General features: G+C 49.9%; 1 protein-coding gene across 1 annotated transcript in view; it reads right to left on the bottom strand.

Moving 5' to 3' along the window:
• NFASC (neurofascin) overlaps positions 1–26,620 on the bottom strand; it is a 181,044-nt gene that overhangs the window by 45,353 nt on the left and 109,071 nt on the right. The window contains exons 3-11 of the mRNA XM_054563301.1: positions 25,803–25,982; positions 17,902–17,919; positions 17,027–17,132; positions 15,145–15,341; positions 14,567–14,689; positions 11,918–12,088; positions 7,372–7,422; positions 2,014–2,125; positions 1,415–1,599 (exon numbers count right to left, since the gene is read on the bottom strand). Coding sequence (XP_054419276.1) covers positions 1,415–1,599; positions 2,014–2,125; positions 7,372–7,422; positions 11,918–12,088; positions 14,567–14,689; positions 15,145–15,341; positions 17,027–17,132; positions 17,902–17,919; positions 25,803–25,893 — 1,054 coding nt within the window. The 5' untranslated portion in view covers positions 25,894–25,982. The remainder of the gene's footprint in view (positions 1–1,414; positions 1,600–2,013; positions 2,126–7,371; positions 7,423–11,917; positions 12,089–14,566; positions 14,690–15,144; positions 15,342–17,026; positions 17,133–17,901; positions 17,920–25,802; positions 25,983–26,620) is intronic.

Consider the following 26,620-nt stretch of genomic DNA (forward strand, 5'->3'; position numbering starts at 1 on the left):
TCTGCAGGACGACAGGAGCCTCAGAATGCCAGCCCCCACCCCTCACCACCTGCCCAGGGTTCATCCTCACGGGATGACTCAGTCTAGCTTGCCGTTGGCCAGCTTGACACCAGAGATGCTGATCTGCCTATTTCAAGTTCACAGAATAAGAGTTCTAAACCAGGGCTGCTCACGGGAGTTCCCTGAATAGCTTTTAACAAACATGGACGCCAGGGCCATCTCAGACCTACTGAAATGGAACTCTCAGAGGAGGCTCCGGTGGCAAATGCTTTAAGAGGTCATGATGTGCACCCAAGGCCCCAGCGGGGGAAGGTGGTAAGGCGGGCACTGGGATGACCCCTCTGGGTTTCTGCTGTTGCTGCTGCAAGATCAGACCTGTTAGGAAAGGCCTGATACTTATTCTCTTAGTCATTGAGTTTTGGTTAGAGCAGAAGCTCATATGTTTGGAAAATCTCACAAATATGTGGACATGTGAATTTTTCTGAGAAGAGGGTTCTTTGAATCAAAGCTCTTGATACCTGCTAAAAGATTAAGAACCTTTGGTTTGAGTGTAGTGCTGAAAGCAAGGTCACCAGTTCAACTGAGGGTGTGCTAAGGAAGCCCTTACACTATGGGCTCAGACTGCATTATCCCAATCAGCCATTCAGACTGAGAAGTGACAGGAGTACCCACCACCCGTGGCTGGAATTCACAAGGACACGTGTTCTACTGCTTACTATAGCTCAGGTGGGCTAGCTATTTTTGGGAAGGTGGTGATTTTTTATTTTTTAATTCAATTTAAATGTTTATTTATTGATTTTTCAGAGAGACAGGAAGAGTGGGAGGGGGGGAAAAAGAGAAAGGGAGGAAGAGAGGGAGGAAGAGAGGGTGAGAGAAACACTGATTTGTTGTTCCACCCATTGATGCATCCATTGGTTGGTTCCTGTATGTGCCCTGACCAGGGATTGAATCTGCAACCTTGGCATATTGGGATGATGCTCTAACCAACTGAGGTACCTGGCCAGCGGAAGGAAGTAATTTAAAAAAAAAAATTTGGGTCATGATGACTTCCCATTTTTAAAAAGAACCAAGCACAGTACACAGCACAGGGAGAAGACGATACACCGTGAACAGGAATGCAGAATGGATAAAGAGAAGGCCCCGGGTGTGCTTCAAACAGACTGTGAATTCACCTGCTGAGGGAGCCCAAGAGAGCTGGGCAATAGTCAGGGTGGATCTTCTTCCCTTAACACCCACCATACGCACATACACAGACCCAGGGGGTGACACCATCGCTGAGGGGGCACTATTGCCACTAACCAGTGTGTTGAAAGTACCCCTCACTCACCCCGCCCCCAACCATCCTCAGATGGAAGGGTGGTCATGGCGTTTAGGGCTGGCAAAATCATCATAATGAGAAATACACACAACGTACCCTTTACTCTCACCGAGATCGTGTGCCGGATGCTGCCCATCTTGTTGGAGGCCAGGCAGAAATATTCCCCAGAATCTTCCTCAGAGACGTTGGTGATACGCAGAGCCTTGTTAAAGTTCTCAAACTTGGCCTTGTCAGATGGGAGGTCGCCACCTTTCTTGTACCATGCGATGTCCGGCGTTGGGCTAGGAGAGAGGCCAAGCAGGAAACGGGTTTATTACAAACGGTGGCCCTGCTATTCTTCTATGGAGCCCAGGACACCTATGTGTCCTTAACGTGTACTTGGGCCAGAGGATACAGGTCCTCAGACAGCTGATTTCTCCTATACAGAAGAAGGGCTGCTCAGTGCAGAGCATTTGAGTGACTTATCTCACACACAGCCAGGATGCCCACCCATCTCCTTTCCTCATTATCCAAAAGAGGGTATCCATGCCGGGATGGGATGGAGGTGACTGTGATTTACAAAGTCCTCACATAGGGCTTTGTAAGAGGAGCCTGCTTCTCTTTTTGTACCACCAAATGTAGCAAAACAGAACATGCACAAACTCCCTCCCCAGGCTCCTGAAGGCCGGCCGGAAGTAGGGTGAGGCGGTACATACACCCCGGAGGCGATGCACTCCAGCAGGAGGTCCATGCCGCGGAGCACCATCTGACTGCTCGAAGTGCCCTGGGGGTACATGAAGCTGGGGGTTCTCTCTGCAACTCCTCGGGCTGCAACAGGACAGAACAAGCTGGCATGAGTCTCCTGCCTTGGGGGGCTGACCCAGCTAGGCCAAAGCCGTCAGGCTAGAAAGAAATGTCATCACGCCTCTGCTTCCCCCCTTACCTCAGAGGCAAGAAGGCCTGGACCCTCCCAGCTGGAACCACCCCAAGGGCTGGGAATCATTAAGAGAGTGTGTTAGGAAGCTCGGGGCTTCTGGGCCCCACCGGTGTGTGAGCAGCTCTAAGTTCCGAAAGGACCTGCCAAGGGGAGCCCAGCTTCCCACAGTTCCCTGGAGTGGGGGATGGAGCTGCCTGGGCACCGAACACCTTGTGTTGGGTCCCCCGAGGCCAACTGGGTGGCCCCTGCGGAGGCCGTCTCAGCAGTGGTGAAAGAAAGAGAAAAGCATGGTGGCACATATTGGGTCCACAAGACAGAAAACCTGCCCTTGGGAACCCTGGAGAGAGGTTGAGATGAAGCCACAGAGACCCAGATGAACAGTCAGAGATGCAGGGAGCATTATTAATGGTTTAGCAAGGACATGGAGAAAATTAATGAGCAGAGATGACAGGAAATCACTTCTGGGGCCAAGACCACTCTGCTGCTTCACTAATGACTTTGGGAAGAGGCTGGGGAGGAGGGTGTTAATTGGATGTGAGATGCTGGGGGAGGGGTGAGAGGCAAGTAGCAGCCAAGATGCAGGAGGCAATCTACAATTCAACTAGGCTGGAGCAGCCACAGGCTCTGAAGTTAATGACATGCACACAGGTTTTGAAGCAGGTGGCCCACAGAGACTGACACTACCCAAGTGGCTGTTTCCCAGGGGAAGGGGTCCTGCAAGTCTGGGCACCCACGGCGGAGTGGAGCCCACCCGCCTGAGCCTCAAGTTTCCCTCCAAGCTCCTTGTGCAGTTCTGCGGAAATGGATATAATGGATGGAAGAGGAATGAGGAGTTTCCAACCAGCAGCCCAAAACACAGGGAGACTGGAAGAGGCACCCCTGCCCAAAGACATATGATTGTAAGTGAGAGGAGTCAAAAATAAACGTAAGCTGAGCCTACTCATGGGCTTCATGGAGAGGTGAGCGGTGGGAGGAAGGCAGAGCTGCCTGGGGCTGGGAGCCCTCGGAATGCCTGCAGGGAGGACAAAGGCATTTTTCTGGGCAGAGGCTGTTAATAAATGCTGGCAGAGAGAGGATGGAGTCGCAAGGGCACCTCTGTCTCTGTGACATTGGTGTCTCCTACAGGAGCTTCCTGGACTAGCTGGTGCCTGGCTGGATCAGTGGGGTCCTGTCCTAGGGGCATTTACTCCCCTTCTTTCCATCAGCCATAGGGGGTAGGGAGGTTTGCATTTCATAGAGCTTGCATCTGCCTTATCTTTTTGTCAGGGGAAGAAATGATGAAACACATGCAAAGGTAGTCAGGCTGCTGGCACAATACATGGCACATGGCAAGTGTTTAAAAACATTTGCGGGATGAATGAATTCAAGGGAAGAAGAGAGCAAAAAGAAGGTAACAGTTTCCACCCCCCGCCCCCCATGTTATTTCTCCTTCTGTAGATGTCCTCATCTGTCCCACCAGCACACACATATACAACAGTGGCTACTAAAGGGGTTAATCCATTATGTGGTTAATTGGTTACCACCCCTATATCTATAACTCTTGTAGTATCTGGCTCTCAGTACCAAGGAAGCCTGACACCAAAGCTGCAGCTTCCTCCCACCCATTGTCATGGAACACCAAAACAGTCAGACAACACAAGGTCACGGGCATCATGAGGAGACGGAAATTCTGAGCAGGAGGCTCTGGTGTCAGGCTGGTGAATCTGTTGAGAGCCAGGAGCCCTAGGATTACGTAGAAGAGTTCCCAGCTCAGTTGGCATACTCCTCCCCACAGGGACGCAATCTGCAGGAACCAATCTGCGACCTGGGGACATTAATTCACAACATAGCACGCAACACCGCAGGCACACAAGACCAGCAAAGCATTTGGTGTGGAAAGGAGAGGTGAGCGCCATCCCGCTGCGGGTGCCCTGACATGCTACAGCTGTGACTACAAACAGGTATAGCAACACCTCATGTGTAGGATGTGTACTAGTACCATAGAACTATTCTAAAAGGGAAGAATCTCATGGGACACAAACCAAACCTCAAAAATAGAGGGGAGAACATCCTCGAAGTCAGAGGTAATCATCGGGGCCACCATTTGGTAGGCATTCCCTGTGGACCAAGCACTGTGCTAACAATTCCATCTCCAACATCACGTTCAATCCTCACAACAAACCTGGGGGTATTGCCGCCATTTATAGCAGAGAAAACTGAGCCTCAGTGAAGTCAACGGACTTGCCAAGGTCACAAGGAGTTACATTTTAGATTCTGGACCCTTTAGCACCAAAGCTTGTGTTGTGACACCTATTCTATATTGCTTCTCTCTTTAAAGATGGATACCTCACTTATCCCTACAGCTTTGGGAATATGTTTCATTCCCAGACAAACAAACAAAATCCAAGGGCAAAGGAGACAAAGTAGAGATATTTTTGTCTTAGTGAGTTATGGTGGTGAAACTCTTCCAATATCGTTCTGTTTCAGATAAGATTCTATCTCTCCTCAGTGACTATTAAATAAACTCAGGCCCAAGCTGGCAAAAAAGAATCTGGATTGGGAACTAAGAGCTCCAAAGGCATCTCAGCTGGATTCTTAAGGCCACGAAAAGATTGAAGAGGAGTCAGGGTGACATGCATGTGATATCATTAGGGACAGGAAGGCGGGACCCAAAGGGGAGGCTGCGGACAGATGTAGTCACTTGCAGCAGGGGGGAGTCACGGAAACATCTATGAAGGATAATCCAGCTGGTGCCTTTGGTATCCACTTCTCCCAAGGGGAGGGTGGCTGATTCCTTTCCCTGGAGATGTAGACCCAGGAAGAATCTCTGAGACAAAGATGATCACTGTGTGAGACTCCATGAAATTGTATGTGGTGGAAGATGCCAGTTTCCAAGGGTATCATGGGACACTCTCTCTTTGACCACGGAGGCAGGGGTCCCTGGGGAGCCTGTCCAGCCTGATTATGCTCCTCTTACTCTTCCTGATTGGCAGCTCTGGTGTCAACTCAACACCCGATCAAACTCAGAACCCAGATGCCAGGGCCAGCTGCAGTGACTAATGACCCCCAGTCTTGGCACTGACCAATCAGTGGAGACCATGACCCTGAAAGGGTGTGCATGGAAAGCTGATGAATATTCTATTGAGATCCTCCCCTGAGAACTCCCCTAAAATCCAGACCCTGGAAAGCAGATAAAACCCCATCAAGACAAAGAAGTCAGCTTACTCCCTCCTTGGAGCACAGCCGCTCTAATCTCCTTTTTGAGTGAATTATCTTTCTCCTAAACTCTAAGGGTCCCCAAAAGACTTGCAACCAGGAGAGCAATGGGCAGCCCTGACCCTGTCTCCAAGGCCCCCTTTTCCCTGACTTCCCAGGGAGCCGACAGCAGCGCCGCCTTGGCTCACTTCTTTCCTAGAATGTGTCTAGGGAGCCAAAGCAGCCCAGCTTAGGCTTTCTCCTTTGCTTCTTCTACCCAAAGTCCTTCCTTGCTTCACTGTCCCCAGGTTTAATAAATGTACTCTCAAAATCACCTGGACTTGTGTTGTGAAATCTTTCCCGCACAAAGACAAGGACCCATTCACTACAGGTCTTCCCAAGGCAGGCCCACTTCAGCTGGGTTCCCTTCCAGTGGCAATGTGAGTTTTGCTTGGTTTCACTGCCCTTGAAGGTTCTTACAACTCCCAGTCATTCACTTGTAATATCTACCACTGGTCATAAACTGTTTTAAGTGGCTGGAATCACTCAAACTTATTCCATTGATAAAACAATTCTACATGCATGTGCTCTGAATGGTTTACCTTATATAAAGCGAGAAGCTGGGACCAGATGGTCTCTGAGGGACCTTCTGGCTCCGATATACTCCAGCTTTAAGAATACTTCTATAATAGATTACCCGGAATCCAATTTAGAAGAAGGCCCATTCCACATCAGTGTGCCGGGGCTCTTGACACAATTGGCCCCATTATTTTGAAAACAAACAATGCCCAGAATCCAAAAAAGGTCCCCTGCTTCCTCAGGCAGTAAATCTCTTTGGCAGGATCTCAGTGTGGCTCTAGCTGCTTGGTGCCAAGTTAGAGCCTTTGCCTGTCTCCCTGGCTCTCACTCTCTCCCCATCCCCCACTCCAGACACCGAACATTGTTTATATTAGCACATCACAATACAGACACTTCCTATCTAGTTGAGCCCACAATGACCTCCCTGGGGATCTGGAGCCTCAGCTTTGGAGGCATAACTGATCATGGGGGCCAGCTGTCTTGCCAGAGCCAGAAAATGAGGATTCCTCTGGCTGCTGAGGGAAAACAAGACATTCTTGGGCCACGGCGGGAGTAACTCAGGTGTGGAAATAGCCAATTACTCTACTAATCAGCTTGAGCAACCAGTTGTGTGATGAGATAGAAATATGCCTCATGGAAACTGTTCCATGACTTGCCAATGTCTGCGCTGGTGGGCACTGGACCTGGGCCGGGGCCCAGCTGATGGTGCAACTTCATTTAGAATCTTTTAAAAAATTTTTATTGATTGATTTTAGAGAGAGAGAAGAACGGGGGTGGGGGGAGAGACAATTTCATTGATAACTCACCTTGGGAAAAAAACTCAAAGCAGACTCTCACTCCTATTTCCCAGATAGATTTTTAAAGAGACAAGGGACCCGCAACATGGTATCCCCAGCAGCTATGGCTAGACTGCAAAGCAGGCAATTCACATGGGGACACTTAAGGGTTAACAAAACACACACTACAAAGCTGTCTGTGCTCTTTAAACCACTAATAGGGCCAGAATTACAGTTTCCTCCTCACCAATCCTCAGACGTTCTCCATCCACCTACTGCCAATTCCTAAGTTTCTCCTGAACCCTCCAAGAAGCTCTTGTGACGTCCTACACTGGTTTGACCAGCTGGTCCAGAATTCAGCAACTGAAGTCCTGCCTGCAAATATGAGGAGACCACACCACCCTATAATCCATCTCAAACTCCCAAACTAGCCACTGTCTTCCTGGCAAGCAGTGTTCTGGAGGTGGCACCTTGGCACCCTGGCACCCTGGCCTGGCCAGCTGTCAGACCTGCCACTCGGCATGAGTTAATGACACGGTATCAGTCAAGTTAGGCAAACTGGGGTTAGGACAGGCAAGGTTACTCCCAAGGTTACCACAGTGACTCACCACTGTACATGTCAGGGTGGTTTCTTAAGGACGAGTCATTATAGGGGTGGTCTGCAATAAACAAAAGAGGGTGAGCAAACAGGAGGCGCGGAGAGGGCTCAGAGGCACAAACAGGGAGAGAACAAACAGAAATGCAAAGCCACGAAAACAACCGGGGCGAGCACCAGTGGTCTTTTGCAAAGGAAAGACACGGCGTGTTTGGAAAGGAAATGTGCTTGGTGAAGAACAAGCAACACAAAACAGCCCAAAAAAAGGGAGAAAAGGTTAAATCCTGCAAAAGAAGGCAATGATAAGTTTCTTTTTTAATTAAAAAAAAGTAGGCTTGACTCTTAATTGCTCGGTCCCACTATATTTTCAAACAAATGAGATGAGGGTTAGCAGTATGCTGTAGCGGTCTTTCGAATAACTGCTTCTCATCAAAGTCCACAGTTCCAGGTCTCTGGATCAGGCCAGCTCTTGGGGGAGCTAAAGAGAAAGGAGTGTTAGTGAGCTCTGGGGAAAGAGCAGAAGTCCCACCTGAGCAGAGGCTAAGCTGCAAGAGGTGGGAGGGGAAATGAGAGGAGAAGACAGTCCAAGAGAAACGGTTCATCAGAGCGGGAGGGGGGCCCTTGGGAGCACCCAACAAATGTGTGCTGACCAGCAACAAGCGTCCCTAACTTGTCCAGTGGGCACCACCCTGGTCTCCAAGGTGTGTCGCTGGCAGAAAGGTCTCCTTCTGAGGAGGCTAGGAGTGGTCCGGGGAGGTGGGGTGAGCTAGGATGAGGTTCAGATTTTAGGATCAGAAAGAGAGTTTGGGTGAGGGAGAGGGAAAGACGGGGGTGGGGGGCAGAGAAAGGCATGTGTGAGTGCACTGAGGTCTGTCCTGGGAAAGGCCTGCTGACTAAGCTGGAGATGCAGAGCTCTCTAGATGGCCTTGGGGTGAAGATATTCCTTAAGGAGCAAGACCATGGCCTCAGTTCCAACATTCGGTAATTAAAGCCCTTGGGCATTTAGCCCTCAGTGAGAAAGACATTTTGAAACAGGGCACATAATCGTGCCAAGATGCTCCGGTAGCTTTTCACTCTTCTACCACCGTCCCTCTCCAGCTACTGGGTTCAAGTTCTGACAGTACCTCCGAGGGTGGGCGTGGGGCAGCTGACTGGAAGCCCAGCAGACAGCCCTTGGAAGCCGGGCTGGGCCGACTGTCGAGGGAGCAGAGGTGCTGCGCCACCATATCTGAAGACAGCACCAATCCAGTTACAACTGATTGTGGAGACTCCGAGCTCTATTCTGGGACTGCATTGCATTGCATCCCAAATCCGCTAACACCCAGGAAGAAGATCTTCAGTATTTACAACTGTCCCTTAAGATAGGGTTTGTGGTAAAAGATCTAACCTGTGTTGGGGAAGTCAGCTTGGGTTTCTCTGGAACTAAGGACATGACCTGCAGAGAAGGAAGAGGCTGATGGCAAAGGGTGGGCACGGCTGTGGCCGGACTCAGGTAATGTTCCTCTCCTGGGGGAGGACAGGGGCGCACACAGCTGACAGGCCTTGTTTCATGCTTCCATCCAGAGAAGTGCTCCACGCTCGGCCTGCACCTCACAGCCTGTGAACTCTGGAGCACGTCTGAGACATTCACGGAGACCTTCTGGACTCCTCTGAGAGTGTCACTTAGACAACAGACATTAGCAGGAAGCAGGGTTACTGCTTCTTTGCCTCTTTATGGAGAACTCACCTCCTGTACTCTGCTGCCTCTCTGTGGCAGAGGCGCCAGGAGGGACAGGGGCTTGCTCTGGCACAGGCCAAGTGGGATGGGGCGTCTTTGTTAGCCTGACTCCACTGTTTGTCTTTGACTGCATCCCAAAAGAAATTTTATTTTATTTTATTTTTTTTACCCTCACCCGAGGACAGTTTTTTTTCATTGCTTTTAGAGAGAAAGAGGAAGGGAAAAAGGGAAACATCAATGCCAGAGAGATGCATTGATTAGTTGCCTCCTGTATGCACCCAAACTAGGGATCGTATGTATCTGGAACAGGGATCGAACCCATGACCTAGGTATATGCCCTCATCAGGATTTGAACCACAACCTTTTAGTTATGGGATGACGCTCCAACCAATTGAGCCACAACAACCAGGGCTCAAAACAAATTTTAAAAATGCTTTTAGATTGCGCAGTATTGTGTGTTAGATACCCCTGTCCTCATTGCAGGTAATAGAAAATCAACTGATATGAGGTTTATTTTTTTCCCCGTGGACAAACTGGGACAGAAACCCTGGTGAGAACCAAGTCATTGAGGCTGTCCCAGCTGGGCTGTTGTGCCTCCCACCCCCAGACCTGGTTCTGAAGGTGTGAGAAAAACGGGGGGCCTTTCCAGGCAGGGCAGTGGAGAGAGCACAGCTGCGCCCACACGTGGGCCGGCGCAGACGCCCAGGACTTGCTCCCGGCCCAAGCTGCCCCCGGGAGACCCCGGGAGGCTGGCAGGGTTCTGTTCACAGCACTCCAGGGTTCCTCAGCATTTGGAGGAGTTTTCAGTGGCACAAGGCACCCAGAAATGAGACAGAAACAGACATCCCTTGCCTTAGAGAAAAGGGTGTTTCTGGAAAGTCCAACTTCTAAACGTGGCTGAAACCTGTAACTGCTGAGTGCCAGAGGACGGCTCTTCACCTCCTCCATCTCCCTGCCTCTACCTGTGTGGCAGTGGAGGCTCTGCCCCACACCACAGACAGTCACCTGGCTCAGCCGTCAAACAGCAGGCTGACATCAAGCAACCCCCGGGCAGGGAGAAAGGGACCCAGGTGATGGCACTGCAGGCTGCCCAGGGATCAGCTCAGTGAGCATCTTGTTCTTGACACTCCTTCCCCCACACCGCCTACCACTGCCAGCCCTGTCCTGGCTCCGAAGGCCGCTTTGAGGTCCTCGGCAGACCACACTGGCCCCCGAGCTTGGCCAGCTGGCAGGCAGTCACCCTGACGTGCCCTGGGGGGACACCTCAGACAACCCAGCCTTCCTCTGTGGGGCTCCTCGCCGGGCCTAAGTCCGGAATAAGAAAGCCAGGGAGGGGGCAGCGAGCAGACCGAAGCTGGGCCACCCTGCCAGGAACACATGGGGCTTCTCCCTGGGTTCCTGGCCATCCGGATGGCCATCAAATTATGACAGCTTGGAACAGTGTGTGGGGACCCGCAGAGGCAGGAGGGGGAGGACTGGAGGCAGGTGAAATTGGGTCAAAGAGAGAGAAGGTGAGAGAGAGGGAAGGAAGAAAGTAAGACAGAGGGAAGAGAAACAGAGAGGAAGGAAGTGAAAAAGAAAAGGGAAGAAAATGAAGAGAAAGGAAAAAAGAAAAAACCCACGACAGGAAAAGGGGAAGTTGCTTCTTATGGATCCACCGCGGTGCCATGGTGGAGACAGAGCGGGGCTGGGCTGACCCTCAGCACTGACCTCGGCACTGCCCGTCCTGCCTCCTTCGCGGGCAGAGACTGGTGAGGACAGGAGAGCGTGAGGGGGCCGGCCCCCACGCGCCCTGAGTGAGGAGCGAGTTCACCCTAGCCTCTCCCCACCCCCCATGGCCCCGCGGGAGGCACTACCCACCCCCTGCACGTGTGGGCTCCAGGAAGCCAGGGTCAGCTTCTTTCCTCGGGCCTGCGAAAGCTGCCAGGGCCCATGTGGCGACCTCTGACTGGCCTCCCTCTCAATCGCCACTGTCCACAGTACTGGAATCATCACTCACAGCTGAGTTAGACAGATTAAGGTCTTTGGGGAGGGGCTCTTCCATGGGAGGCATGCTATAGATCCATGGAGGACACCACCATAGCCACTTCGAGCATCCTGAGCAGGCCGAGGACTTTGCAGCCCAAGCTCCAGGCCAGCAGGTCTCTGGCAAGAAGTGTGTCCCTGAACTGAGGAGCTTCTGTCTCTCCTCTGGGGAGGGCCGCCAATGCTACAATGGATCAGGAAATATTAGCCTGTTTTGGTACCAGTCAAATAGGATCAGGGAGCAAACATGAAAACCAATAAAACTAAACATAAACCTGCAACCTGCGAACGCAGTGATTCCATACGGTCCGACATATACATATCACAGAATAAATACAATTCAGGCAGGTATCGCTACTAGGCTGGATATCCTGTGCTGTGGCTTTATTCTAGGAATAAAGATAACAAACAATGACTAGAAACTAAAGAAATAATCAAGCTAAGTATGTGAGAGGATGCCGATGACCACCTAAAGCAATGCTTCTCAAATTCTGGTGTGTGTCCACATCCCCTGGGAGCTGATGAAGCACAAAGAGGCGGAATAGGGCTGGGCCTGGACTGGTGCCAAGTGTTCCGGGTGGGCCTGATTCCCACAAAGTCTGAGAAGCACTGACTTAGAGCAGGACCAAACTAACCTCAAGGCTTTGGAAGCAGGAGATGTTTAGGAGAAGCTGAAGTAGCCCAGGCACAGTGAGCTGGCAGGACTTCTAGGTCAGCTTTGGGGACGAGTCTCCCCCCAGCCCCAGGTACCCGGGGCTGCTCAGGCTAAGTGGGCTGCTGCCCCTGGCCCCCAGCCCCAGGCAGGGCCTGTACTTACTGGTGAGGACCTTGAGGGTGAACGGGTTCTTCTGCTGGATGGTGTGGGTAAAGTGGAAGCGGGCGTTGCAGCTGTAGTCGGTCTGCATGTCCTGCACCATCACGTTAGAGAAATACAGGTCCCCGTTATGGCCCTGGGAGACCCGCTTATCTTGGGTGATGGGCTCCATGGCTATAAGGAAGCAGAGGTACAGTAGGAGGTTAGCACAATGGTACAGTAACAAATATCACAATGTCTCTAGCCAGGGAGCACCTGCAGAGGGCCAGGCGGGGCCAGGAGCTCCACGTTATTCAGTCTAACCTCACTCTCAACTCTGAGGTGGGGCTTATTCCCACTTTACAGATAAGAAAGCAGAGGACGGAACTGCTCTGGTTGCAGGAGCAGTGAGGAAGGGTAGGATTTAGATTCACACCTGCTTGCCCACCACACCCGCGCTCTGTGACCATACTTTTCTTCCTCCCTTTCGTGTCACAAAAGATCAGACTGACCCAGAGACCGGAGGGAGGGGACAGGATCCTTCAGATGCTCCCAAATCAGGAGCCAAATTCATTTGCTTTATTTTTTTTACCTGCCACTCCAGCCCTCAAGAAAGAAAAAATGTAATTGTAAGGTGCATACCAACCAATGATGCACACCATTGATTTTCGGATGCCTTTCATTTTTAGAGATAGGACAGTATGAAAATATGTGCTTCTTTGAATTAATGACATCATAGGAGCGGTTGAGAATACTGACTACTTTATCTACATTTTTTTCAAGCACTGCATCGGATGTGAATGTATACGGCCAGGTTTCTAGGCTATTTGGCTTGTCAAAGTATACTTCTAAGGCTGACCACTCACAGCACTCTTTCCTATCCACCATGAGTGTTAAGTCACCATCTCTTAAAGCACAAGGTTAATAATGCCAACTTTCTAACAATGGGCTGGGAAGCTTTGCAAATCATTTAGCAAAGACTTCCTGTACACCTACTATGTGCAGGCACTGTGCTAGGTACTGGACAAAGAGAGATGAGTGAGAAAGACAGCTCCTGCTATCAAAGAACTGCAGTCTAGTAGAAGAGACAGTGAGTAAATAAAAAACTGCAAGTGCGAGAGGTGGGAAGCCCAGATAAGAAAGGGATGAGCTGAGAAAAGGAGCCTCCAGTCCATTCTTGGGTCCTGAGCTATGGCTTGAAGGCTATGTAACATTCACAAGGCAGAAGAGAAAGGAGCTAAGAGGGTTCTCTGCAGCAGGAACAGGGTGTGTTAAAGGTGAGAGCACCTGAGAAGGAGGGTGGCGGGTGCGCATGGGCAGGAGTGAGGGAGAAGGGCTGGAGAGGCAGAAGGGACCAGATCAGAATGCGAGCTGTGTGCCAGGGAAAGGAGTCCAGGCTTTGAGGCGATGGAGGATCCAATGACAGGTTTTGAGCATATGAACAAACTGTCACATTTGTGTTCTTAGAAAGACCAGGAAGGCCACTTATGGATAATTATTGCAACCCAGGGAAATGTTAATGGTGACCTGTGCTGGGGAGATGTCAGTGAGGATGGGAAGAGAAAGAAGGTCATGAGACCTGCTCAGGAGGTATGAGTGTGAGGCAGTGTGACGAGTGCGATGTAGGGGATGAGAGAGGAGGGTCTGAACTGTTAGTTAACAGATCAACCCCCAGCCTGCGGCCAGGCAGCCTTCCCTGCAGATGTGCACTGTGGTGAGGAGAGAGAGGGACAATGATTGGGCACAAAGCCACTCTCACGCTGCAAAACAACTCACATGCTGCCTCACTGACAAGGTAGCCTCTTTTGGAAGCAGGCTGGTAAGAATTCAGAATAGAAGGAATGAGGGATGATAAGCAGGCAGGCAGGAAGGTCTATAGATTGAAAGGGAGATGCATATATAGGGAAGGAAGAAAGGAAGGGAAGGGAGAAATGAAGGGAGGAGGGGAAGCCAAGGAGAGAGGTAGGTAGTCACTTTCATAATGCCCGCCCTTTTTAATCTGATTGAAAACAGAAAGAAACAGGGAAACCGAGGTCCAGAGCGCGTAAATAAGCCTCCCCCCAAAACTGAGCTAGGACAAGCTCTGAAGGGTGGTACTCTGTGCCTCTGCTCCAAGCATCCTATCCTGCTGTCTCTCCTTTACCAGAAACTTCATTCCCACGTACCCGACTCTGTCCTGACAAGAACAGTGACTCCAGACCAAACCAAGAATTAAAAGAAGCTTGGTATCAGCCTGCCTCCAATTGGCCTATTGAAAAACACAGTTTCTACTCTTCCTTCTTCCTTTTTCTCTTTCTCTTCATCATCACAAATATCACTGAGCACTTACTGTGCGTCTGGCACTGTTATAAGTACCTTGGATGTATTAATTTATTTACCCTTACAATAATTCTATTAGATAAGTATCAGCCCCGTTTTTCAAGAAGAGGAAACTGAGGCCCAGAGATATCAAGCAACTTGCTCAAGATCATGCAGCTGATAGCAGCTGGGTTTAGGAAATGAACTCAAGCAGCCCTCTCTCTACAGAGCCTGTTCTTAGCCACATGGCCACCTTACATCTGCTTCTCACAAGTCAAGGTCTTCTAGCCTTGGGCAAACCCTTCCCCATTTAACATGCCCACCCTACTTGCTAGGATTAAAATAGACATAAAACACTAGGTCCCCAAGACTTACAGCTGCTCATCCAGAAGATGACTGGGGATGGAAGTCCGGGTGGTGGGTTGCACTGGAGTGTCAAGGGGGCGCCTTCTTGAACCACCACTGGGTCTAGGTTTTCCTTGGGCCACAGGGGAGACTCTGGGAAGAAACACAGAGGAAGATGAAATGAGGGCAAAGGCTGGGGCCGTGGCAAGGAGCAAGGTTAGAAACAGGCACCGAGGAGGGGGAGGGGAAACAGGAGAACAAGCAGACAGGAGAGAGAGTCAGGGCCCATCAGTCAAAGCAGGTAGAGGACAGAGGCCTTTTGTTTGAATGGACGTATGTCTTCAAAGACTCTTTTCCTTCCCCTCCTCCCGTGCCCAGAGTGGCTGGTGAAGCTGCTTAAGACTCTGGTTTGGAAACATCTTTTTCAAGGAATCTTTTTGAGTAGGGGGAGGTGCGTCGTACTCAAAGGCAGAATAGCAAGCAGGACATGCAGGGCCCCAAAGCACCAACAGGCCAAGGGTAGGGTGGCCTTTCTAGAATGATCCTCCATACCCTCCCTTCCATGTATCCAGGAGCAGGGCATCTCGACCCTGCCCCATGCTACTCACTGGACACCTGAAGGCGGATCCTATTGGACAGGGCTGTGCCGAATTTGTTGCGGGCAAAGCACTGGTATTCCCCCTCATACTCCTCCGGCCGCCCGCCACTGCGGAAGTCAATCACCAGGGTCCCAGACCGCCTCCTCATTGACACCCGGGGGTCCTTGGCGACATTGAAGAACCTGCTGTTGCGAGTCCAGTGGAAGCTGTGGACAATGCGGCGGAGGGCAAGAAATAGTAACATGGTGGATTCTGGGCTTCAGGCAACAATCTTGGGGCCCTACTCCCTGACGCAGTCACAAAACCACATCTTCACACCAATGGGCCCCAGCCTGGACTGAGTGGCAGAACCTCCTGGAATCCTGAATGTAATGTCCCCATTCCCTCAAGGTGAATCTCGGGGGCAGGTCCCTGACAGCACTTTTACCCAACCAAGACTGGGAGTCGTGGTTTCATGTGGTAGATACCCATGTAGCGCCTGGGAATTGTGTTCTTTGGAGGAGTAGATGGTGATTTTGATTTTTTTCAAATCCAGAGTCAGCTGCTGCTTCCACCCAGGGCATTCCCAACCTCCAACTAGGAACACAAACCCAAGTTCATATTTCACCCAGCCCACATGCATCAAGGAGCTGGCTCTGCTCCTCCTGCCCCCTTATTTGATAATCTACTCTAAAGCCAAAGTGAAATGGTACAGATTATCTGTGTCCCTGCTCAGTGGGTGGACATTGTAAGGCAGTGGCCACACATTATATAACCCAGAAGGGGCAACTTTGAAAGAAAAAGCAGCCTTCCTAAACCTGAGGCCCCGGGCAAAGGGACTAGAGTGTTCCTCTGCTTCTCTTGTGGGGATGTGCATCTGTAGCTGCTCAGGATATAACCTTAAAAGAAGCAGGAGCAGTAGTGTCTGCTCAGCTTTGCAGATTCACTGTTCCCACAAAGGAACCATGGGGGAAAGCCCAAACCTGAGAAGCTAGGTCACCCAAGCCCTGCCTGATCCTTTAGGATGACTCCTGCTTCTCCCACTGTGGGCAAGAAAGGCTCTGCTTGTTCCAGGCTCACGGCTCTGAGCTACAAGGTGTCATGCAAACCTTGCGGGGTGGTGGCAGGGGCAGAAGAAGGCTGCCACACCCCTAAGGCGCCACCTTGCCTCCTTTCTCTTGCTGACATGTCCCCCTACATGGGGTCCTGTCACGACTAGGTCTGAATTGGGCATGAGGCTCCGGAAAGGTCCAGTCTGTAGCAGGTGCTTTAAAGATGGGGGAAGAAGGATAGCATACCATCGCCAATGCTTAGTGATCAGTAGAAACAAACCTGGCCTGGGGTGTCCCAGGCCTGGGTTCAAATCCAGCCTCTGCCACTTGCAAGCTGAGTGACCTTGGAAATGACACTAAATGTCTCTGTGCCTCCATTTCACTCCACATCACTAAGACATAGGTCCTTCCCTGAAGGGCAGTGAGGCGGTTGAACAAGACAGTACGAGGAACAACTAGCACAGAGCTTAGTGCACGGCAGGCTTTCAGCTCGTGTCTGCGGACACCCATGTGAGGCTGCAAGACTCAGGCTAGCTGCGGGGAGGGAGTTCCTATAAGCTAAGCATGGAGGATTGACGGGAACAAAATGCAGTGTTACACTAAAAGTTAGAAAACAGCATGTGGTCCTGGCTTTTTGGTGTGACCTTAAGCCTCTTAAGTTTTCTGGTCCCCAGTTTCCTCATTAGCTAAATTTCCTAATTTTCCAAATTATACTTTCTACCTAGCAGGGACTGAATGGAGACATTTAATTTCTCAAGGCCTCAACTACCAGCAGGCCTGTGGCAAGGGAGTAGTTTACATACCCTCCTTGCGGCCCCTTTCCCTCCACCCAGCTTGAATTTTCCTGCCAGTACACTCACCTGGGGGCAGGGTTCCCCTTTGCTTCGCACTCGATCAAGATGTTATCGCGGGGATCCACAATGTGGTCCTTCACCGACTGCTTGGTGATGGTCGGGGGCTGGGACACTGCAGCAGGGCAAACAGTGGGCAGTCAGGGCCGCAGGAATGGGCCTGGGTCCCTGGCTTGAAGAATGGCTGAAATTAAGAGCTTTGGGAGCCACAGAGAAAAGCAGGCAAGCAGGGGGTGGACAGTGCCCCACTTCAGAGACCGCGGGAAAGGGATGTGTGTCACAGATTAAGCATTAAGAGTCAGTATAAAAGGTCACAGTATCCCCGTGAGAGACGGAAGGCCAGGCTTCCGATTGACCCACTCTTATGTCCAATGCTTAGTACAATGTCTAGAGCACAGCAGTTCTTGATAAATGTTTGTTGAATGAATAAAAGAGCAAAAAAACAGCTAGATTTTCAGTACTTAAGGGCTGTGATGGTTCTGAGCCCTGCAGGGTCAACAGATGGTCAAACTGTGGTGAGGATGGGGCTGAAAGAGGCCTTAGTCCGCAGAGAATTTCCCAGGGACTTGTCTGCAGGCCAAAGAGTACCGTTCCCTCCTGGCCCTGAGCTGTGCTCCTCCCTGGTGCTCCTGTGCCAGCCACCGGAGGACAGGCAAGCAGTGGCCCTTCTTACCCACCTGCCTTTCCACAGGCTGAGCCTCTTCCCTTCCCATGTGGTAAGAAACCTCACTACATGGCGCTGGTGTCAAGCAGCCCTAGCAGAGGGGTGGAGGGGCCAAGAATACCCCCTGTGCCCTCACCTGGCTTTCTCCTGCCCCTCCTTCCTGCCCTCTGACCTCCCAGAGGCACAAGTGCAGAGAGGCATGCCCCGCCCCCAGACTTACGCTCATTCTGAATGCTGGCTGTTAGTTCCAATGGGTTAGCATTGTGAAGGGAGAAAAGAAGACATCAGTTATTACACATGACCCACTGCCCAAGTGTCCTCACGCCCCAGCATGCAGGGAGGAGGGAGAAACGGGCTAGGGGCGGGCACTCTGCGTGGGTTCTCTCCCACCAGCTGCGGAGTTCAGGGGAAGAGGCAAGCTGGAGCGGGGATGGACCCAGTGAGTGCTTCGTGGAGAAGGCAATGCCTTCCCCAGAGACCAAAACATGCGGTGCAGCAGAAAGACCGGCTTCCGACCAAATGAAGATGTCACCAGGTAAGTCCAAATGTCAAAAGTGGCAACGCTGCTCAAAAGAGGCTGGGCTCTGAAGATGCCACCTGTCACCTTTAGATGCTCTTTGGCCAACAGTGCTGGGGTGAGGCTGAGGTGGCAGGAAGGAGTGGATCAGAGCCTCTGCTGCAGGACAAAGAGCCACAGGCCCAGCAAGTCCATGGGCCTCACTGCTCCCACTGCCCCTCGTTCCCTTTCACACCGCCTGCGTTCCTCGCTGTTTCTAAGCTTTTTACAAAAGGGGCGGGTGGCACACACCTTCTCAGCCTGCACCTGAGATGCCTGGGTACAGCTTTCTATGTTTCTCAAACTTTGACAAGCACATGAATCACCTGAAGGGAGTGGTTAAAATGCAGGTTCTGATTCAGTAGATCCTGCAATTGTGACAGGGAGCCAAGTGATGCGGATGCTGGTGGTCTGTGGACCACGCTTTGAATACAAGGTTTTAGATGAAGTGTGCTTTGTGAGGACAAGGTCTTGGTTGAAATGTGTCTGCAAAAGAGAGAACATCTGTTATATCTGCTATAGCTTTTAAAACTATCCTTTACTTATGATAATAGAAAATAATACAACTTTCTTTTTTTTTTTAATGCTTGTGTGGATGTTAGATCTGGTGCTGGTGTTGTGGGCTGACTTTTTCAGAGTGAGCACTTCCTGGGGGAAGCAGAGGCTGCTGGTGAGCCACGGTGACCTTGACACTTCCTCCTTTTCTTTTTTTAATCCTCACTCAAGGCCATGCTTATTGATTTCAGAGAGACGGAAAAGGTTAGGGAAGAGAGGGATAGAAATAGCAACACAAGAGAGAAACATGAATCGGTTGCCTCTCGTATGTGCCCCAACCAGGGCCAAACCTATGTATGTGCTCTGACCGGGAATCCAACCCATGACCTTCTAGTTTATGGGACGACATTCCAACCAACTAAGCCACACCAGCCAGGGCAACCTTGCAGCTTCCTGACTTGACCAGAGTGAGATGTGGAAGAGGAGATTAGGGACTCAGAAAGGGGGAGGGCAGATTTAAGACACAACCAAGAGCTGCACAAAAGCATCACAGAAAAGAGAAGACGGACCTCAGAGAGGGAGGTAGAGGGTGGCAGGAATGAGTGTCCTACTGGACATGCTGTCAGTACGTGAAAGTCTTTAGAGAGTAAGACCCATGAAAAGGTTCGAAATAATTCTTTTGCCCCTGGTTTTTCATCTCAAAACACAGGTGATGTCTCCTGTTCCTGACACACAGTTGAAGGCTCTGGCCTCGTCCCGAACAGGAAGGCCAACAAAGGCTCTGCTTTGCCCACGTGGGCCTCAAACCTCTCTTTTACTGAATCAAATGCTGGTTCAATGGAAATATCCCTAGATGTTGTCCAGGGAATCTCGAATCCAGGGAAGGGAAGTCACTTGGTTAAGATCGCACTGGAATGAGAACCAGCTCTTGGGCTGCCTGGTCCAGAGCTCTTTTTATAAACCCATCCTTGGCCAGGTGGGGCCTTGGCGCTCTGTTCTCCTTGACAGTCTGGACAAAGGAAGTAAGAGGAGAGACCTCGAGGGGGTAGAGATTCTCAGGGCAGTTGGGGCCCCACACTGAAATCAGGCCAGGACTCTTGAGAATCTAACTGCCTAAAGAGGTATTGACATCTGCAACCACCATTGTGCTACCAAGGACTTCATTACAGGGACACAGTCCACCCAGAAGACAAGCTGCCACAGGGAGAAGACAACAGGGACTGTCTGCCTAGGGTCAAGGGTGACTTAGTCTTGTGGCCGCCCTCGTTCTCCATCCTGTGTCACACCACCTGCCCTTCTCTCCGGTGGAACTGCTGGATGATGAATGTAGAGCGGAGAATAAATTTGTTCTTTTGGCTGCCAAGAGGGAGGAAAACCTTCCAACAGGCTCTGCAGGGGGTGAGGCAGATGCTGCCTGGAACTCACGCACCTCTTTCCTTTCCCCAACTCTGGTATGTGTGACCTCTGGCACTCATCACTCGGACGATGAAGTGCGTGCGTGTGTGTGTTATTGAGGCCATCCTGCAGCACCATTTGGGATGGTAGTGAGGAGGAAGTGTTTCTCCCACACCATGGCCCTGCTCTGTGGGTTCCTAGGAGAAAAATGCTGAGTCCCTTGCTGTGGGGAGGGAGACAGAGGGGCAAGCTGCCAGCAGACTCACTTTTTGGCAAACCTCTTTGGTTGATGAGGTGACTCTTTACATTCTTCAAAGGTCACATTGTTCTCCTTGAGGCTGGTGAGGGGGAGGTGGGTGCGTGTGACTCTGCTGGCAAACCAGTGGGGACTGGAGGCTGGGCACTTCAATGAAGGATTGTGTAGCAGCCCAGGGCTCTGTTCCTGGAAGCCTGCTGCACCCCAGATCCCCACAACAGTGCCTTATCCTCCAGGCATAGATAATGCCCCCAAAGGAGCCCCTGGCATGAGCCCCCAGGCACCCCCCTAACACACAGGTAAAGTTAAGAGCGCCCAATCTTACGTTGTCCCCATGTCTTGGCTATTGGGGATAATGCCTCAAGGAAGAGGGGGTGCAGCTATCTCCAGCCTTTCGCCACAACTTGGATGGACCTTGAGGGCATTATGCTAAGTGAACTAAGTCAGGCAGAGAAAGACTAATTCTGAATGTTCTCACTTACATGTGGAATCTTAAAAAGTCAAACTCAAGGAACAGAATAGAATGGTGGTTGCCAAGGGCTGGAAGGTGAGGGATACTGGTCAGAAGGTACAAACTCCCAGCTATTGGAGATATGAGTTCTGGGGATCTAACTTACAGCATGGCAACTACAGTACAGGTATACCTCGGAGACACTGTGGATTCGGTTCCAGACCACCACAAAAGAGCCAACACTGCAATAAGGTGAGTCACATAAATTTTTTTGTTTCCCAGTGCATATAAAAATTATGTTTATACTATATTATGGTCTATTAAGTGTGCAGTAGCATTATGTCTAAAAACAATATATATGTCTTAATTAAAAAAATACCATATTGCTAAAAAAATGCAAACCATCACCTGAGCCTTCAAGGGTCTTGCCTTAATGTTCACAACTGCTGACTGATCAAGGTGATGGTTACTGAAGGTTGAGTGATTGTGGCAATTTCTTAAAATAAGACAACAAAAACATTTGCCACATTGATGGCTCCTTCTTTTCATAAACAATTTCTCTGTAGCATGTGATGTTATTTGATGGCATTTTACCCACAGTGGAACTTCTTTCAAAATTGGAGTCAGTCCTGTCAAGCCCTGTTGCTGCTTAATCAACTAAGTTTATGTCATATTCTGAATCCTTTGTTATTTCAACAGTCTTCACAGCATCTTCACCAGAAGTAGATTCCATCTCAAAATATCACTTTCTTTGCTCATCCATAAGAAGTAACTCCTCGTTGACTAAAGTTTTATCATGAGATTGCAGCAGTTCAGTAACATCTTCAGATTCCACTTCTATTCTAGTTCTTTGCTATTTCCGCTACATTTGTAGTTACTTCCTCCACTGAAGTCTTATAAGAGGGTTGGAATCAACTTCTTTCAAACTCCTGTTAATGTTGATATTTTGATCTGTTCCTTCAAATCATGAATGTTCTTAATGATTCCTAGAATGGTGACTCCTTTATAGAGGTTTGCAATTTATTCTGCCCAGATCCACCAGAGACTCACTATCTATGGGAGCAATAGCCTTACAAAATATATTTCTTAAATAATAAGGCCTGAAGTTAAAAATTACTCCTTGATCCATGGACTTCAGAATGGATGTTGTGTTAGCAGGCATGAAAACAACATTAATTTCATTGTACATCTCCATCAGAGCTCTTGGATAACTAGGTACATAGACAATGAGCAGTAATATTTTGAAAGGAATCTTTTTTTCCTGAGAAGTAGGGCTCAAAGGTGGGCTTAAAATAATTAGTAAACCATGAAATAAAGAGACGTGTTGTCATCCAGTCTTTTTTGTTCCATTTACAGAGCACAGGAGTAGATTTAGCATAATTCTTAATGACCTTAGGATTTTGGGGATGATAAATGAGCACTGGCTTCAACTTAAAGTCACCTGCTGCATTAGCCCCTAACAAGCGAGTCAGCCTGTCCTTTGAAGCCCTGAAGCCAGGTATTGACTTCTCTACTCTAGCTGTGAAACTCTCAGATGTCATCGTCTTCCAATAGAAGGCTGTTTTGTCTACATTGAAAACCTGTTGTTTACTGTAGCTGCCTTCTTAGCTAGATCTTCTGGGTAACTTGCTACTTGCTGCAGCAGCTTCTATTGTACATCAGCACATGCTGCTTCACATTGCACTTTTATGTAATGAAGAAAAGGTCTTTCCTTAAATGCCATGATGCAATCTCTGCTAGCTTCAAATGTTTCTTCTACAGCTTCCTGACCTCTCTCAGACTTCATAGAACTGAAGAGAGTTAGGGCCTTTTTCTGGATTAGGCTCTGGCTTAAAGGAATGTTGTGACTGGTTGGTTCTTCTATCCAGACCATGAAAACTTTCTCCATATCAGCAATAAGGCTGTTTTGCTTTTGTATCATATGTGTACTCACTGGAGTAACACTTTTAATTTCCTTCAAGAACTTTCCTTTTCATTCACAACTTGGCTAACTGGCATAAAAGGTCAGGAGGTTGCAGAAGAAATGATGTGCCTTCCTCACTGAGCTTAATCACTTCTAGCTTTTGATTTAAAGTGAGAGACGTGAGGTTCTTCCTTTCACTTGACCACTTTGAGGCCATTGTGAAGTTATTAATTGGCCTAATTTCAAGACTGTTGTGTTTCAGGGAATCAGTGGAGCAGTCAAAATACATGCAGCATTTATCTTAAGTTTGCTGTCTTACAAGGGCATGGTTTGTGGTGCTCCAAGATGATTTCAATAGTAACATCAAAGGTCACTGATCACAGATCACCATAACAAATACAACAAAATGAAAAAGTTTGAAACATTGCAAGAATTACCAAAATGAGACTCACAGACCTGAAGTGAGCAAATGCTGTTGGAAAAATGGTGCCAACAGACTCATTCAAGGCACCTTTGTCACAAACCTTCTCTTTGTAAAAAACCGCAGTGTCTGTGAAGCACAATCAAGCGAAGTACAATAAAATGAGATATGCCTGTACTGTAGTATATACTTGAAAGCTGCTAAGAGAGTACACCTTATAAGTTATTACCACACATACAAAAAGGTAATCATGTGAGGGGGCGGGTGTGTTAACTAAACCTACTGCGGTAGTCATTCCGTAATATGTACGTGTGGCAAATCATCAAGTTGTACTTCTTAAACTTACATATATTATATGTCCATAAGATCTCAGTAAAGCTGGGGGTGGGAAGGAATGCCTAATCTTTCCCTAGCCCCTCCACTGGGTCTGAGTCAAGGTGAGAAGGAAGGACGGACTCAGGTACCCTAGGAAACAGGAGGGAGAAACCAGGCTGGAGAGGACCTCTCCCCAGGGCAACCGGAGGGCTTGCCTTTCCCTCATCTTGCGGTCAGCTTTTGCAGACTCATTCTGGAGAAGCTTCCATTGCCACGTGCCTTCAGTAACCAGGGAGGTGCATGAGGCAGCGCGAGTTTCATGAGACAACCTGCAGCACCAGACTGTGTGTCCCAGATGGACTCACCTCCTCAGACAGAGAGGCACTGTGCTCACATGCCGGCCCTGCCACTTGGGAAACAGCTTTATTTCTCTACACCTCAGACTTCTAACCTGTCAGCTAAGGACCACAGATGCTTCGTGGATTAGCTGTGAGCACTGCAGGAAGTGATGCCTGTGAAGCACTTGGCTCTCTGCTGGGCACACGCAGCTCAGACCCTGGGGAGTTCTAAGAACTAAAAGGAGGCAGGTTTACCAGAGGTCAGTGTGGGACATGCTGAGTGCCAAACTGCGGGTCATCAAGGGATACGGCTTCTTCTTGCGACTCCATCGCCCATCTGCTGTGTGACCCTGACCGAGCAAGGGCCTGCATTTCCGTGAACGAGCACAGGAAGGGCGGGCGGACGCTCCAGGCCCTCTCCCCTGGGGAGGCGGTGGTGGGAAGGTCAGGGCACTGGCTGCTCTTGCTCCACAAGTGGTACTTGAAGAGACTGACTGCTCAGTCCCCTGCCTGTGGCTCTGGTAGAACTCTAGAGATCCAGAGTCTTAGCATAGGTGTCAAAGCCATCTGTTCAGAAGTTCACCTTGCCAGAACTCCTCACCTACTAGCCCTGGGGATCCAAGTGGCAGGCGAGTGAGTGAGGAGAAGTGGCGGAAGAGAAATGAGCCTTCGCCACTTCCTTGATAACCCAGGTTCCTCTGCACCCTCTCCTCTCCAGGGGGATGGAGGGCCTTATCATTAGATTGTCTGCCTGGGACTGTTAATGAGCAATTCTCCTTGAGCCAGCAGTACAGATGGTCTCCATGGTACAGCTCCTCTCCCAACAACCTTGTCACCCATCCTGAGTGTCTGTGTGTGCACACACTCACACACTCAGGCTATCGGGAGGGCAGCAGGGGCCTTGTCCATCTTGCTTCTGGGCCTACCCACAGTTGCTCCTGGCCATCACCCATCCAGAAGTGCCCACTTCTCTGGGGCAGCTATTATGGGTGAAGTGGGATTGCAGGGGGCAGAGACACCTGCAGCTCTTCTCTGAGCTCTGTTAACTCTACTCCCCAGGGTCTAGCTTTGGAGAGCTCAGCTCAGACTTCTTGGAGGCTGTGTTGCTCTCTTACCCCTCCCCAGATATCTATCACCTGGAGAGAGCCTAAGTCAATGTTGGCATCATATGGGTTCCATCTATTCCTAAAATCAGGGGAGAGGGAACAGAGATGGTGTGCCCACATCTTAGTACTGGGATGCAAGACATCCTGATAGGAGTGTCAGTATTGTGACAAAGGTGGAGCACATCGAAATGCAGGGCCAAGGCGCGTGGCTGCCAATCAATGAATATACCCACAGATGTAGCTGGTGAGATTCTGTTAGAGCAGCATTGTAAGCCCCTTACTTTATGATTCTTATGGCCAAATAATGGGAAACAGAATAACATGGATTTTACTTTCCAGCTTCACTGTGGAAAGGTTAAAAATAGCAGGAATCAGTGCCTGGTTCTCCAATGGTGGCATTATAACAGGGCTCTATTTTAATGTCTCACACAGCCAGTCTTTTGCAAAATAATCCCCTTCCCAACCCTCTCCCAGCCATCCATCCTTCTGATCAGTCCAGCCAAAAAGATCTCATGGATCTAGATCAGGAATGAGAAAGGCAAATAAGAACCATTCACTCACTTGGTCCCTAAAAACTCTGCTTTGATGGGCAAGTCAAGACCACAGAGAACACTCGGGCTTCCAAACTCAGCACCTCCAGTCCTGATCAGCAGGCTCCAGGCAGCCCAAGTCCCTCAGCCACAGTGGTGAGAGACCTTGCTGCAGACTCACGCCTCACATTCCAAAGCACAAGCCTTACGCTTCCATTTTTGGGGACCCCAGCTCTGCATCCAGAATACACTGTTTCTCTTCCTAAAACATCCTTCAAAAGTTGGTCTTAACTTCCCTTTGCCCTCCAACTCCTCTGCCCCAAATCAAGAGAATAAAAGAAGGAGCAGAACTCACGATCCATAGGAATCTCGATGGCCCTGCCAAGGCCGAGGAAGCAGAGGAGGAAGGCTGTGTGGACCCAGGGTGGTGGCTGCGGCCTGGCCATCCTCAGCACTGGACCCCGCTCCCTGTTCCCCGGCCCTCGGGGTCTTGCTGCCTCCAGCTGCTCTAACTCAGCCTTCGGACAGAGCTCAGCTGTGGAAAGAAATATGACAAGTGAGTTATTTCTTAAACTCATGGTTTGTTCTAGCAATCCTACAGGGCTGAAAGGATGCAAACCTCCCCCTGGTCACCGACCAATGTTCTAAAACAGGGTTTCCTACCCTTGCACTATGGACATTTGGGACCCAACAATTCTGTGTGTGGGGAACACTCTTGGGTGTTGTAGGATGTGTAGCAGCATCCTGGCCTCTACCCACTAGACGCCACCAGAGCCCACTTCTGCCACCAATGAAAAAACATCTCTAGATATTGTCAGCTGTCCCCTGGAGCACAAAACCACCTTGAGTTGAAAACCATTGTTCTAGAAGGAAAGGCAACTCTGGGTAAACAAACCCTGGCCCACAGGCCCAGCACCAGGAAGATGCCACACACATGGCCAGTATAAACCCACCAATCTCACAAATCCTCTGAACCATACATGCTGTGTGGATCTGCATTTGAGTGTGTTTGGGGCAGGGCCGCCGAACTAAGATCACACCACCGTCCTTCGATCTAGAGAGGGGGCAGGGTGAAGGTGGCAGCAGTGGGGATCAGGGTCAGATAGATGAAACTTGGCTGCCTAAAGGATTTTTTATAAATGAATAATTTTTGCAGAGGTTTGTGCAGCTAAT

The sequence above is a fragment of the Pteronotus mesoamericanus genome, unplaced genomic scaffold (genome assembly GCF_021234165.1).
Source record: "Pteronotus mesoamericanus isolate MK-2021 breed Mesoamerican mustached bat unplaced genomic scaffold, CSHL_Meso_final scaffold_705, whole genome shotgun sequence".
Taxonomy (NCBI): Eukaryota; Metazoa; Chordata; class Mammalia; order Chiroptera; family Mormoopidae; genus Pteronotus; species Pteronotus mesoamericanus.